The following is a 16,657-nucleotide window of genomic DNA, read 5'->3' as shown; positions in this document are numbered from 1 at the left end:
AAGAGGATAAATAAAGAGAAAAAGAATTTTTATTTTTATTTGGGATGGAATATTTTAAAATATTAATTTTTGAATTAACTTATCTATTTAGATATATTATCTTTGCGTCGTCGCTCCTCACACAATACGCGTTATCATCGTATTTTAAAATATTAATTTTTAACCACTCTCACTTCAGGATGTCGATGTCATCGTCTCGCTCTCACTATAAATCTTTTCGAGGACAAGACTCATAGACAAATAATTTTAATCTTCTTCTCCTTTAAAGACATTGACTTATCCAAAGAGCATATGTTATATATCTCAACTTTTATATGTAATATTAATAGAATTTTATAATTTCTCATCTGCCTTCTGCATACGCATACGTTGTCTTTTTTAAGAAGTGAGAGTATTTTTATAATTTTATATATTTAATTTTCATTCCCTTTCTTTCCTCCTAAAGTAACACAAGAATATAAATATTTTACTTTCCCTCCCTTTCCCTTCCTTCCTTTCTCTTTCCTTCCTCTTTCATTAATGAACCTTCTCTCATCCCATTCAAACATAGTGTGAAAGGGAATTATGAAAGGGATCGGATGTTTGAAAGGAAAGAAACAAGCGAGTGATTGATTCAGGAGTACTCAAGTTAGCGAAGGATGAGGAGAAGAAAGATGGTGGATTGAGACGTGTGCATGGAGTTAAAATTGAAGAAAATGACCTAAACATATCTTATCGAGAATACCCTACCGTACGTCATAGTTTGAAATTCGAACCGTGAATATTCGATCAATCTGTTAAGCACTTTGCCATTGCACATGTATAACTCTTGAATCAATATTTTGTTGTTCATGCATGATAACAAAATGTAGTCCTCAATTCAACATTTAAATATTCACTATCAAAGCTCAAGAGTACCAAGTATCACAATAATATATACATATACTATTTTTTTTTATTATCTTCATCAATTGAGAGTGAAATACAGTTTTTCAAAAGGAATTTATTATCATTTTTTGACACTTTTTTTTCCCTTCTTCTCAACAATAGATTCATCATGCCAGTCATTAAAAGCACAGTAGTAAACCTTAGCATTTATTTTCGAGACAAAGCTCACCGACGCCCTTAAATAAATGGATTCAAGTACATCATCATTCAAGTTCATGCTTGTGTTGAGGGTAAAATATTTAAGGGTAAAGGGAGTTCTATGCCAGGTTCCATCTTTAATGAGCACACACACAACACTCCATGTTCCAAAGGAAACTTTTATGATATCATATTGCTAACAGGAAGCATTCATTCTATGTTTAAAAAAAAATAAAAGTAAAAGTAATTGTTGTTCTTCTTCTGTTGATTTGTAGCTAAGTGATCCTTCTTTGCTACTGTTCTTTTGCAAATGAGAAATGTCGTGCTCAGAGGAGTTTTAAGTTGATCACAAGAATCCAATGCTGATGCAGGGCTTATGCCTATCAGTGTTTTCAAAATAGATTAGTGTTTTTTTTTGTTCGACCGATGTTCATCATCGTCCAATTCGACTGGCCCACCCTACAACCTTAGATTCCTTCAATCATTCAAAGAGATTGATTTTCAATGGCCTACTAGGTTTGTTAGCACATAGAGATAGATTGATTGCTGCTGAGAAGCTAAGTGCAACAAGTAGCAGTAGCATTGCTGATGATCATGTCATCTCAGGCACTGAAGGTCAACTAAAGTGGTTGCCTCTCTCTTTCAGGTGGATTGGATATCTTTAAATTTTATTTGAATTTAATTTACTCCCTATTCCTATAAGAGAGCAGAAGTTTAATAGTTGAGTTTTCACTATTGTTTTTTTTACTGAGATCTTTTTCAAATCCAAAATCTTAATTGCACACTCCACTCGAAAAATACATGCAATGCTGAACTTTACAATACATTACTAACCTGAAACGGCTACGAGAAATCTGTTTAGATGAAGAGGGAAATCAGTCAGCTATTGTGGCTTGCAATCTGATAATGTTGCTTTGTCATCCAGTTGATGAGCTTCTTTAACTGAGGTTCCATGCATCCACCGACTGTGGAACTGTGTCTCATCGTCGGTTTTCCAGCGTCGGGTGATACCGCAGTGGAGGAGCCTTTGTTGGTCGAGATGGCAGTGGCGAGACCTATTGGCATGAGGCAGAGTCCTTTGCTCTGAAGGAACTGCATAGCATTGGTGACATTAGTTTCCATGAGCTTCACAACTTCCTGCTCGAAGGCTAAGCTGTCATCTGATTCTGAGATGTCTGAACCACCCTGCCCTGAGGATGATAATAGAAGATTGCCGGAGCCCTGTGGAATTCATAAAAACAAACATGTTGAACGAAACTTAAAAAGAATTCCTATTGATTTTTGGGAAAACATAAACAAAAATTCCATGATGAAGAGGAGATCAAAGAAATGGAACAACCAAATGTAGCTGGTTAGTAGTTAACTACTTCCCTACTTACAAAAGAACAATACAAATCAAATGCCTTTCATGTGTTTATGTTGAACAAATGCAACTGTTTATCTTCTTAAAACATACACCGACTCCCCCATTTCCTGTTAAATAGCCTCATTCATTTGCTTATGTCAAATGATTGCGACTTCTCTAAGATATCTATAGCAAATTTCATCTCATTTGGAAGACTTTAACAGCTAAACTCCTGTAGGTACTATGTAATGACAATAAAAGCAAGGGACCAGCATATAATAGTGCTTTCCTGTTCATCTGTTAGCGACAAAATTCAAACAACATTCCTGACATTATAGGACACTTCATGTGAATATGTCCTTGTTTGGGCATGAGGCCATCCTGACGTTAACTTTGTCACCATTTTAATTCTGCGTGCTATACTATGGTATCTAATTAGTTTTCTCAAATTTCATCAAACAATTATTTTAAGGGAAAGAATAGAAAGAAAGTCTTCCATAGGATAGAATGGTTATTCCAGTTGTATTCATTGAACAAACACAAACATAGAAATAGCTATTCCTGAAAAATAAATACCCAGTTTTTTCTGTAGAAAATAATAATGGTGAAAACAACATTCGCCATATCTTCCATAAATTATGCAGTTATAATTGCACTACTGTAAATGACAAAGAAGCTGCTCATTAGAACAAGAAAGCAATATGAAAAAAAAGAGAAAAACTAAGTTCCGAGCTCTGCAATTAAGTAAAAGTTCTTCCACAAAGACTATGGTGGACTATATATTCGAATATTGAAATTAAATGAAAGAGCACCTCAGTTTGGGTATCTGTCAAAAGGGGAACAACTGCTCCTGTTGCACCCAACCGGCTCATGCTTAGAACCTTCAAATTAACATATTATCAAAAAGTAATGAGAAAATAAATTGTTGGTAACCACACACTTGTTATGTTATAAAAATGTTAAAACCTTGACTTGGAGTTGCAAGAATTTGACGTAGTCAATAATATCGTCCAACATTGATGCCTTGTCAGACTGCAATGAGTAATTGCATCTTCAGCTATAAGAATTAGGTCGAGGTAGTATATAGAACTTTGGCTAGTAATTACAGAAATAACAGGTTAAGTCCACAAAGCAGAAAAATTTACGATAATAGTACATATATGCAGATATCATCCTACTTTAGTTAACTTGAAATTTTTACATGTATTTTGGAGAATGGAGTTTGAAATCAAGTACATTTCAAATAATATCATTAACAAATAATAAGAAATTTTATGATTTCTTTTATAAGATTTAAACTATCATCAACCAGAAGCAACAAGGATCAGATAAACAAGTTGCAGTGTAGTATGCTCAACTGGACTGAAACCTAGATCTTGGGAGAATTGGGACTTCATGGTAGCTAGCATTAATAAGGATGATAATAAAGCAAAACAACGATTCTGAAAATGGAACCCAGATGAGTTATTCACAGTTAGATCAGCATATCAAGGTTATGTTTCAATTGACAATGTCTATTCTGAGTTACCTGCCATTTGGGTGACTTTTGCTCCAAAACAAATCCAGTTTTTGACTTGGTTAATGCTATAAGATAAGCTGAATAAAAAGCTTGTTTTGTGGAAGCTGGAATCTCAGTTAACAGCATCTTTTGTTTTTCTGCAGGAGCTTAGTAGAGATGGCTGAACACCTCTTTCATACTTGCAGTTAGACTAAGATGGGTTGATACTGCATTTCCAGCTACAGTGGGATTGAATTAGCAGATTGTAGTAGTTACTTTCATTCTAGGCAACGAAGGAAGGATTTCAAGAAAACAAAGCCACTCAAGCCTGGATATGGCACAACGGAATAATCTAATCTTTAGGAGTGGAATATGGAATCACCTTTACATTTTAACTGACTGTAGTTATGCCAGTTACAGGATCACCAGATAGGAAATAGAAGGCAAAGTATCAGCAAATCCTGAACAAGTTGAAATTGGAGATATGTTGATATACTTGAAACAATAGCTCTAAAGTTCAGTGACTGGAGCCCCTCATAGTTATTGCTTTCCTAGTCATTATATTTTATTTACTGCACTTAAGTTTACTCCAGTCTTAATTGTCATTTTAAGCTACTGCTCAAGTTGCTTAGCTAGTTTTGTTTCCAATTATGGCATGTCAATTCCTAGTATATGTATTTAACCTCGATATTTGTACTAAGTATAAGAGCCACTCTTGCCATTTACCTCTTTTTTAAGAAAAAAATGGACTGAAACCTAGAAAACACACATTTGGCACCTACTTACTCTTGTCTGAACCAGTTGAGATGATTTAACTATGATTTTAAATAAGTTGGCTAAGATGAAGAACCAAGCAATTTTGTCCTAGATCAAAATGCCTCATTATCTCTTCTGCTGCAGTGAACGTCATTAAAAAGTTGTAACAAAAATTATGCCAAATTTAATTTCAGTGAAATTGAATAAAAGACCACAGTTAAACAAGGGTGCTTTTATATTTTCTAGACAAGAGATTAACACATTGTGGAAGCAGAATAAGACAAACAGAAGAGAAGATCTCTAGTACCTTATTTGAATTGGGAACAAGTTCTTGTAGATTTTTCATTCTCTCTGCAATTTTTTCTCTGCGAAGCTGCACCAATTGATCAGTAGATATTAGCAATACTAAATTATACAACAACGTCAATTCATGAGTACAAAATCTTTGGAGTTGACTAATACTAGACAGTAAATGAAATCTACAGCAAAGACGGATTAAGATCCATGCAGCTGAAATCAGATCATTCATTTATTCTAAACAAGCCATGTAGGATTTTTAGTTATTCTGAAGTTTCAAATTAATGAGCATCAGAACTAAGATAGTTTCTACTGATATCTAATTTTCTTTTTCTCTCCATTCGTACAAAAAACAATATTTTGGAGTTGGATCATTTTCTATTTGAGCATATGCATCTATGTAAAAATAATGTAATTTGTTATTGTATTCAATTTACATTTATATAAGGATGTGCAACAAAAGAATAAACCCATATATATTAATAAAAGAGTCTAACAAAAGAATGAACACACATAGCTACTCCACATCGATTTGCTGTCCATCTCAGACCATATATTTTGTTTTGAGATTTGTTGGCATATACAATGGATAGACTGTCCCAAGCTTTGTTAGAGGTGGTGCTTGCAACAACCATGGGAGAAAATAGTGGCATCAACCAATGTATTATCACATTTTGAAGTACTATCTTTCCTCATTCTAAGTTTGTATTCCCTATTGTAGATTGTGTCACCATCTTGCATGATTGTTTTTATCAAAATGGATAGGATGATCAATGTACTCCATCGGATTGTATGCATGAAGTAGAGTTGGAAGTTGAGCTCTCCAGGTTGCATACGTGCTCTTTCTAGTGAGTTTGAGAGGAATTTGTGAGCTAATAGTGAAGGTTATCAAGGTGCTTGGGAAGGGTGTATGGTTGGTTACTTGGATGAAGGACGGCGATGAAGTTTGAGAAGCTGTGGAGAGGTGTTCGGCATGGAAAAAAATTACCAGGTTTTGAAAGGCTTGTTGGGTTAATATGGCTTAAATACCATGTAAGGCAATATAACTTGTGAGGAAAACTTAAATGATTGTCTTCATTATCTATATTTACATTTACATAAGAGAGTGTAACAAGGGAATTCCTTTAACAAATGAATGAGAACATGGGCACAAATAAGGAGTGATTATAGAAGCCATGTATGGTGGAGAATAATTTCTATAATTTTCATGATAATTCTTCCTTTATCTTGAATTGTTACCATTTTTTAAGATGTAATTTTGGCTGGTGTCATTAAAAAAACGAAATTTGTAATTTAGTGCTAGCACAAGGTGTGCATACACACATGCTTTTTTTAAAATAATAATAATAATAATTCATACCCCCAAAAGTTAGATCATTAACAAAAAGATCTTGACATAGGAGTATAGGGAAATTGATAGAGGAGGAAAACTATTTTATAGAAACTTTCATAAGTTGGCCAAATACTCTATTAAACAAGACACTAGCACTCACTCGTTCTGCAATACTGTGAGGATCAGTTGCCTGCCCACGTCGAGCTCTCACACGTGGCTTTGCAGCCCCATTGCAGCCACTTCCATTAGCTAGAATAGCTTGAGATTGAGTAGAAGAACAGTTTATCTGGTGGCTGGTAGTGCGTCCTTCAGATGGCAGTGTCTGTTAAATGTTGAAAGACAGCATCGAAATTAACCAAAAAGAACGAACTATTGAACATGTCGACAAAAGAGCAAAAACCTGCTCTGTGATTGATATTCCAGCTGTTTTATTTAAAGCCATCATACATGGCTCAGGAGGAAAAGGAGAATGCAGCCCATCTTGTTCCTGCAGTTACATTAGCTTAGTTTGGTTAATATAGAATGCTAAGACAAACAGTAGATGGTAAGTCCCAAGTTCAAAGCACCTTTTGTAGTTGCAAGGCCCCAGCAGTCAAATTCATCTGCTGTCCAAGGGAGAAAGAAGAAAGGTCATGTAGGCCATTTTGATCCTGGAAAATGTTGTTATTTGTAGTACACACATTAATTTCGCAATGCTAGTTCAACATAGAAGAACAGTATTGGGAAATGACTACAAACTTTAATTGGTAAGGATGTATCAGACAATCTGCCAAGAAGAAAACTCCCATTATCAAAGCTCATTTTTCTGAACATCTCATCATCATTTTCGTTTCCTTGATAGCTAAAAGGCAAGTTTTCCTGTTCCATGAATGCAGAAACACTTGAGTACATCGACGGCCAAATTGTTGGTACTGAAGTAATTGAATGGGCATCTCCAAGAGTATCTGGAAATAGAGATAATTCACTACTGTTGCTCTCAATCGAGCTAGATATGGCCAGTGCACTATGAGGCAATGTTGATTGAAATGCTGCAGTTGCTGCAGTATCAGCAGCAAACTTCTGTTGTGATAAACTTCTAACTTGTGTGCCATTATTCACTGAGACTGAGTTTGCGAATTGATGGCCTAAATTCTGGTTTGGTAACCTTTCACTTGGATATAGATCTTCAAGAATCTCATACTTCATATTTCCATCTGCAAAGATATTAGGTGTCCCATCATGCCCTTGGACGCTCAAGTCTTCGTCAATCATATTTTTTATTATATGGCTGGACGATGTCATGCCAATAGATGGGTAATTTACTTCTTTGTATGCTTCCACTGAATTAGCAAGCAAGCCATCTGTCATAGATATGCCTGAACCATTCCGTAGTACCCTTGAAGAGGAATTTCTATCTGACCATTTTGAAGATTGTATGTAGGAACCAATTAAGTCATCCATTGGAATGTATTCAAGAAGAGACTGGTGATCTGGAATTATAACCAAACTTTTTTGATCAACTTTTTTCCTCTTGATTTCAAAGCAAAAGTAGAATGCAATTTACCTGTAAGAATCCGGCTTGAAAGAAGTGACACTGACTCGAACACTTCAACCTTTAGTTTTCGAACAAGATTGCTGTTAATGTTTGATTAATGGAAGAGTGTTTCCATCTGAAACGTTGGATGGAGTCTCAATTAACAAAGAGCAACAGATAATTTCCAGTTTCTCTCTAGCAATATAGAATATTGTTAATCAGATCATAATATCATTTGCATCAAGAAAACTTTACACAGATCAGTACAGGGGCACAGGTTAGTGAGAAACACAAAGAATTTGATTCAAGGACAAATGAATATCCTCTATATATTTATGAAACTCCTGAAGTAACAGAAAGTGTTTGTTCTACTGAAAACAGAAATGCACACTATGATGGAAAAGCAACAAACAAAAAGTTTGATACCTAAAATATGTAGATAAAAAGAATTAAAATGTTCATTAGAACGTTTTTCATCAGTCTGATAGTCCCTTCATATCTTTGTCTTTTGAGTGGCATGTTTTTCAAACTATTCTAAGTGAATTTTCCAAAATTACATTTCAAAGCCAGCATTCAAAAGACAATGAGAAAGTTCTCTGATCTAAACATCAACGTACCCATGTCTATAAATATATTATAATGAATATATGTGAGTAAAGAAACAAACTTTATATTCTGGTGTCAAACTAACAATTTTTGAATTTGTTGTTCTTATTGTAAAGAATTGCAACTAACAATTGTACCTAATAAACACAATAAAGCATCGTAGGTAGGAGGTCCTGAGTGAAAATCAACACAAGTTTGCACTCAATGAAGTTCAACATCCATAAAATACTGCTAACTTCCTCATTGATTTGGACTTCAATAAATGAAAACATACTTCAAAGGCACTGGAGCACAACTGATCAGTTGCTGCCTCATTTCTTTTTCTCAGTGCCACAATCAATCATTAGCTGCCACAATCAGGTGTAAAACTCTGTTTTCATGTAAAAAAAAACTATCTGTCCATCATTCTTTACGAGTTTCTATTGCCTCGATTTCTGTCAAGTCCTCAACAAGTACATTTCTTTATCTCCAGAAATGAAAATCTTAACCATTTCCATCGAGTCATACCAAGGAAAATCTTACTGGGTACGAAAATCTAAAATCATAACCTAAAGACTCATAAAAAGAGGAGTTTGCATCGAAATAATAGGACTAGAAAACCCATAGGACATCAATCGAAATCGTTTCTGACCAAAAATACAACCCCAAGGGAGATAAGGAAACAAACAAGACTCAAATCCACAGCAAATTCCAAATGAAAAATGAAACAACAGTTGTATAATAGCAATCGGACGAAGCAGATGATTGAGCGACTCACCTCGATTGTTAGAATAATCCTAACGCTTCGTCGGGTATAAGACGGAAAGCGAGCGACGATCGATCAAGGAGCAGAGGAGTCGTCGGAGAAGCAGCCAAAGCTTGGAAGCGATGATAAAACAAAACCAAAGCAAACAGCGCTTTCTAATGACTGCTCCGGCTTCCCGGGGAAGCAGGGGCCGTCGACGTGGCGGATTTTGATTGGTCGGAGAGTGGTGCAAGGGTTTCTATTCCCGGGCTTTGATGGCGACCGTTTTCCACGCGGCTTTCGAAAAGACAATCGACTTTCTAAAAAGAGGCGGCTTTTCTAACAAAATTACAGAATGACCACTACTCTTAATGGCGTTTTTGTAACTTGATGCTCAGGATTAGCCGCGCTCGTTGGGTTTGATCCGGCGGTGAGGCCGGCGTCTACGTGGGAACATGATAATATAGGGGCTCCTGTGTAATTTTCCACGCCGGAGCTTTTATGGCCGTTTGATTAGTGCGCTGGATATGGACGGCAGGATGGCAACTTCATTGGAGAAGAGCAATTTAGAATTGTACAGTACAAAAATCGACCACTATTTTTAGGATTAGAATAGGTGTTTATAGTCTCATGATATAATTGAGTTGGTTATGATGGAACAAAGTTATAAAAGAAGATAAAAGTTTAAATCTCGATGAAGTGAAATAATACCTTCCTCCGTCGTGACTAACTATAGTTTCTTGATTTATCTTTTTACAGATGATGATGAGATCGATTGTATGAAACCATTGAGATGACAGATTTCACCTTTTTTATAAAAAAAACAAATATTTATAATTGAAAAACTAGTTGACATGCAACTATTTAGAATTGTATAACAACATTATAATCCCAGAGAGTTGATTACGACGGAATAGTTGTTGAAATGAGATAAAAATTGAATTTCAATAAAACCGAAATAATACCCTCCTCCGTTATAATCAACTGTAACTTTCCGATTTATCTCTTCACAAATGATCATAAAATCAACTTCAAAGCTTGTCTACGACAAAAACAACATGGGATGGTCGATCAAAGTTCCAACTGTAATCGAAGTACACACAATGTAATCAAAGTTTACGAATGTAATCGAATTGCGATAGATGGTGACCATATGTACAATGTCCAGAACTGTACAGATTTCATTGCTGCTACTATTCATTACATTATCCATTATTCTCTTTGAGGTTAAATGAAAGGTTTTGTCATCCAATACTTTTTTACTGCATATTTAATAGCACAAGGGAGTTTCATTTAGACAATGAGACACATGAATGCTAGCATTCAACCGCAGAAAATAGATCGTCCAGTGCAGCGTACAAAGGTAAAGCAGCTTTGGGTGGATCTACTGTCCCCAGAAGTATGTCAGTAGTAGCAAGATAGGGGTCACCATAAAAGCGTGTGTTAGCATCCAGACGGGTCACGACCACGTTGCCTTCGAGTGAAACTCCAAGAAAAGCACCTGCTTGACCGCAAAATTGAACACATTAACCATTGAATATGAAAATGTGCACAATACATTATCATATATGATTGATTATATTCAAGATGTAAGACCCAGTTTTGCCATTTGAACAAAATTAATTTCAGACTCCTTTACTTGCCACCTTTATGTATGTATGAACAAAGGCAATAGCCATTACAATGAGCAAGAAATAATTTTGGTAGTACAAGCATAGATATGAAAGGTAGAAAGTGCAATGAAATTGAAAAATATCGAAAACAGTTCAATAGATCATAAAAACAGTTTTATGCAATGTAGTATTGGAATCAAAGTCTAAGACATAGTTCTATCAGCATGAGATAAGACAATAACCAGATCAGTCTCTCTGACTGAGGAGCAATGCTGGTTAATATTTGTCCAAGTATGATTGGCACATGACAAGAAATCCAAAGCCAATGTCATATAACAGCATTCTTAAGAGAATGAAATGAACCAGATCATGGCATGGAAATTAGGGAAGTATATCAGGAAGAGCAGCAGATGAATAAGTCTATCAAATCTTTCTTGCAACATAGTTACCTTTGCTGCAACTGTATGTATAACACATGCCTGACCCTTTATCTCCAGCTCGAAGATCTGCTTCCAAGACTCTACCAATAGGCCCTGCTGCAGCACTAAGACCAGCCCCAAGAGAAAAATGCATGCGGCTACAAAATGTCTTGACTGCTTTGGAACCATGAAGGACGATGATGTAGTCCATCAACTCCCCTCCAATCTAGTGTTATTTAAAAAAACAGAAATGATCAGATGAGGCCAACACTTAACCTTAAAGTTAGTTTGCTTGATAGTCATACTCCAGGAAAGTTCAAAACTAAAGGTAATTTATAATTTTCAAATTGCTAAAAAAACTGATGAACTTCAATATAAATGTTTGCCTGAAGTTCATTTCATATTTCAGAAAATGTCAAATGTAATTTAAAACAACCAGGAATTTGTGGTGGTATTTAAATATTATTAGAAATAGTCATGCACAAAGTTCAATGATATCTCATGTTGTGTGACTGGTAGACATGTACCATTCCGATCAATTCTAGAATCCAATATTGATCAACATAGATAACCTCTCATATGCCACCCGTGAGATCATGCCAATGAGTGTGCTGGGTTGCCCCTCGACATGCTTTGGCATGCTTCAACACACGTCAAGATGATTTTTTTAAAGTTTTGTAGCTTGTTTTCCAAAATTATAATTCAATTGATTGTCTAAATATTATAATCTTATTTCAGAACTATGCAAATTAAGTAGAAGAAAATTATAAGTAAAACTTAATATGAATTTTTCTCAACATGCACTGAAGTAAAAATGAAAAAAAAAATTCATTTCTACTTTAACTATCTAAATTGATATAGTTTATTAAAAGTAAAAAAGAAAATCAATGAGAGAGAATTAAATGAGTAAAACCTATCTCAATTCATCTTGGCACATTAAACACATGTCAAAGCATGTTGAGTACTGGTACAGTATATTATGATGAAATTTAAATTTGATTGTCTATCAAATTGGAATAATGTCATCTTTAGAAGTAAAATAACTAAGTGAAATGGTATTAAAAGACTAAAACTCATTCAAACTTATATTGACATGTTTTGATGTGTGTTAAAATGTGTCAATCAGCAAAACAACTATCACATTTTTATCAATTTAAAAAGTTAGGCTGCATCCTTGTATGCATTGCACATCTATATGGATTATACAAGTATGCACTCAATTTTGCTAGTTATGTACCTATCCATTGGGCTAGGACCTCAAACTTCTCCATGCTTCAGCGTCAAATCTTGTTGACACAAGATAGCAATGTGGATATTTGACAAAAAAAATGAATTTAGAGGGTGGGCAGCCATCAGATGATATTTCAACAAGCATAGAGGAAGGTCCAAGGTTTGAGCTCGACATGCAAGAAGGATGAGCAAGCGATCCTCTCTCAAAACAACAATCCTAGGGTTTGCAAGATGTCAGCTGACCAAATTATTGTGTTTAGTGACCTATGTGACTCCTTGTGCAAGTTTGTTCACAGAGGGAAAGTCATTTTCCCAATTTCTCAAGCTTGCACAACCTCATTTTATTATTGTTAAATAGGAGCCTCTAGCATAAAAACAGAAAATTTTAGTATATGAACAACTGTGAATATTTACGCCAAGATAACAATGGAAGTATGTAAAAATTTTCATTACAATGTGAAAAATAATCTCTATAGGCTATTCAAGTGAAGAATATAATCACGTATGAGAAGTAGTATCCTCACACTATTTAAGTGTGACAACCCCCTTGCATGGTTCAGAGGTTCCCAAGTGGTGAGATGGAACAATTAATGAAATATTAACATTTTTATATCAAAGGCACACTGCAGTGTGGAGGTGTGAACATGTTATGTTGGTGAATATTTCACTAGCATTTTGACCCTATTCCCTGGTAGATGTAAACAAAGTAAATTTCCTACCAAACTTAAGTCATAGGTCATGAATAATGGTAAGGTAATAAACAAATAAATACCTGTGCACCCCAACCTAAACCTACAGAGGCAATGGAAGATGGTGCAGACCATGACCCATCTGACCTCCTAGCAACAGCCAGGCCAGTACCTAGTTTATAAGTAAGAATAGCACCAATTTTAGCAACTGTCAGGATAGCAAGCCCTTCTGCTCCTTGAAGGACAGCTAGAGGGATAGATTTTTCAGGATTCAATCTGGCAATCTGCAAAAGAAACAAAAAATTATTTAAAGTGATATATCAGTAACACATGGTTAGAATTGAAATCGCAGTAATACATTGGTTATGCTCATAGGCTAAACAAAAGGAAAAAAGTGGATAAGGAAGCACCTGGCTATAGCTTTTTAAAGTATTTGCTGCCTTGTATATATCATGTTCCATGGATAAACCTACAGGAAGATTCAACCACCCTCTTGCAGATGTCCAGTCCAAAACATCATGCTTTGCTGATTGCACAGCATTGCTAATTGAATTTATTAATAAGCCTTGCAATGGATCTAGCCTATCATAGCACGTATCACACACTCTTTGAGGATCTCGTTGACGAAATTTGACTGGTAACAAACATCTTCCTTTTGAACATGCTTTACAAAAAATATGCCCACAAAATCGACAATGATGTCTTCCACGAGTAAGGGCTGTAAAAGGTAAAGCACACTGCATACACACAGAAGTATGGCTATCTGGTAGCCATTCTGGAGGATCAGCTTCCAGAACTGCTCTGTAAGCACTGTAGTTGACGGCCTCTGCCTCGAGAAGTGGTGGTGCACTTGGTATGTACACAGATGGATGAAGGAAACTACCACCACTATCTTCAGAACCCAAGAACAATGTAGTTGAGGTAGAATTTTTCTGTGGTTCAAGGTCACCATGGTTTTTGTTTCTGCCAGTAAGAATAGCCACTATGCCACCAAGAACATTCTTCAAGTTTACCTCAATTTCCTTCCTAGAATGCTCTGAATTGCCATGATCTTTAAATGAATCAAATTCGTCTGATGGGCATGTGACAGATGATAAGTTATTTGAACCCTTCCATAAACATCTAGGTGTAGAAGACAAACTCTTTTTGTCAGGGGCAGCCCAGGGTTCAGATTCAAAATCATTTACAAAATAATCTTCTTTATCAAGATCAGATAATGAAGCATATCGATGCATCCCTCTTGAAGTCGCCATTCATTTACTTAAACCTCTTGGATTACAGATCAAGGTTTAGAATGATTCACCTACACACCATTAATTTGAAAAGTATGTGAATATGTAGAGTTCTTAAGAGGAATTTAACATTCATCATCATACTAAAATCATGGAATCTAAAGCAACATAGACAAGGTAGAGCATTCAACTGAAATATACTACTACAGCTCCTTAACTTTACTATTAGGAAATGGAATGCATAATCAAGATTTGATTGCAAAGACCATGAATATTACTTATAGCAAACATAAACCAGACAACAAAAGGAAGCTTAGCTGATATCTCCACCAATTATGACATTTGTGATTACACACTAGGAAATCTATCCCTATATAAATAAAATTTCTGCATCAAGTAATTTTGGGCTCACACTACATATATGCATCTGGATACCATAAACAGTAATTTTCCAAATAAACAAAAACTTACCAAACAAATTCTGAAATGGCAGACTAATTCTGCAATAAGACTAACAAACCACAATTATCCCATGGAATGATGTCTGATTCAGCACTATAAAGTTGGGTGTCAACAAAGTTAGCCCCAAACTATTCAGCTAAAAGACTCAAATTCAATTGGTAAATATCTTGAAATTGAGAATTACTCAGTTAATGCGTTGCGCACTAAAAGTTCATTCCCCTTAACGAACCAAACAAGAATTTCATTTTTAAACCATCAAAAATCTATATCTTTTGTCCAAATAGCACAATAAACATATTGAAATTGTACCCAAACTGTGCTTAAAAAATCCCACAACGGAATAAAATCCTCATCAAGAAAAACATACCCATTGTTCAATATTTCAACTAAGGCAGTAGAATTACGAATTCCCATTCTTGATTAAGCCCCTTTGGGTAAATAGTTATCCTATCGACTGAATCCAACCAAAATCCGACAGATGAAATAAAAAATACAAGAGGGAAAAACTACGAAATACAGTATTTTCGCAACCCTAATTTCATTAGAAGCCCCAACATGGACGTGGATATACAAACCATGAAGAAATTGTTGATCGACAACAAACCTAATTCACAAAGAACCTTATAAAAAGTTCATAGAAACAGAAGTTTGTGAAATCGACAACAAACCTAATTCACAAAGAACTCTAAAATTTTCGGCCGAGAGCATCAAAACACAGGGGAATCATCAAATCACAGAGATCAAAACGAGGAGATGGATGGTAAAGGAATTTTTTTTCTCCGACCTGCAAGAGCCTCAGGGAAGCAATTCCAGCGTAGGAAGCCAACGATCCAAAAGAATCAACGCGCTGTCGTGCCTTTGTGGATAGGAAGCAGGCATAATATTACAATTCGACCAAGGATCCGACCCGATTATCGTAGCGGGTCGGGTCTGATTAAACCGCATCATTCGACTCAAACTTTATATGAACTCCCGCCTCATTCCCCATTTGTCCATGTTTGTGAAGCAATATTTTCTTTTGTCGCGTTTAATTATAATTTTTTAATTTATTTTTTTTTATAGATGATCATAGATTATCGATCGTGTGAAATCGTTATTAGTGGCGAATTTTACCTTTAACAAAAAAAAATGAACTTGAGCGGGTGGAGCGGTTTCCCTTCTCTATTGCTGAATTTAGTAAAAGGAGAATGTTGGTTAACCAAAGGGGAGAAAAAAAAAAGTAGGGAGTATAAAATTTATTAATTATTATTTTATTTATTTAAGAGGAAAATAAGAAAAAATAAAGATTAAATATATAAAATTATAAAAATATGTTTTACTTTTTAATAAAGATAAAAAATAAAATAAGAAAAAATAAAGATTAAATATATAAAATTATAAAAATATTTTTACTTTTTAATAAAGATAAAAAATTATAAAATTTTATCAGTATTACATGTAGAAATTGGTATATAAAATTTAAAATAGACAATCAAACTCTTTGTAGAAGTCTTTATCCTTAGAGGAAAAAATTAATTAAGGTTAATTTGATCCAATTGAGTCTTGTCTTTGAATTATTTATAGTGAGCTCAATGTCGACGTTGTAGAGTGCAAGCAGTTGAGCACAGAGAGACGATGATGCGCGTTGTGTGAGGAGCGACAGTACAAAGATAAAATGAGATATCTAAATTGAATTTGAAATTTAATATTTTAAAATAAAGATAAAATTAGAATAAAATATTTTTAAATTTATCAAGGTGGTAAAGAAAATCACATAGGCCTTGGTTAGTCATAATCGTTTAATTGATTTTTAAATTTAAAAATCAAGACTAAACTGAATAAATCGAAATAATCAAGATTTTTTTTAAAAAATAAATTTCTAAATAAATGAATTGA

General features: G+C 34.8%; 1 protein-coding gene and 1 pseudogene across 2 annotated transcripts; both read right to left on the bottom strand.

The window, feature by feature from the left end:
• Positions 1 to 1,786: 1,786 nt before the first annotated feature.
• On the bottom strand, positions 1,787 to 9,263 carry LOC141839870 (uncharacterized; annotated as a pseudogene).
• A 980-nt stretch (positions 9,264 to 10,243) lies between these two features.
• LOC141840800 (uncharacterized) lies at positions 10,244 to 15,629 on the bottom strand. 2 transcript variants are annotated; one of them, XM_074728868.1, is made up of 5 exons: positions 15,567 to 15,629; positions 13,499 to 14,391; positions 13,172 to 13,372; positions 11,200 to 11,395; positions 10,244 to 10,638 (listed from the first exon to the last, which is right to left on the bottom strand). In XM_074728868.1, exons 2-5 carry the CDS (start codon positions 14,339 to 14,341, stop codon positions 10,454 to 10,456), a joined length of 1,425 nt encoding a protein of 474 aa, XP_074584969.1. In that variant the 5' UTR covers positions 14,342 to 14,391; positions 15,567 to 15,629; the 3' UTR covers positions 10,244 to 10,453. The 2 variants fall into 2 exon arrangements, with proteins under 2 accessions (XP_074584969.1, XP_074584970.1); XM_074728869.1 differs by lacking the exon at positions 15,567 to 15,629 and adding an exon at positions 15,451 to 15,552.
• Between the last annotated feature and the right edge of the window lie 1,028 nt (positions 15,630 to 16,657).

The sequence above is a fragment of the Curcuma longa genome, chromosome 11 (assembly GCF_044706935.1).
Source record: "Curcuma longa cultivar G26 ecotype Majalengka, Jawa Barat chromosome 11, ITB_CL_G26_1.1, whole genome shotgun sequence".
Lineage (NCBI taxonomy): Eukaryota > Viridiplantae > Streptophyta > Magnoliopsida > Zingiberales > Zingiberaceae > Curcuma > Curcuma longa.
This window is presented reverse-complemented; position numbering and strand designations above follow the sequence as displayed.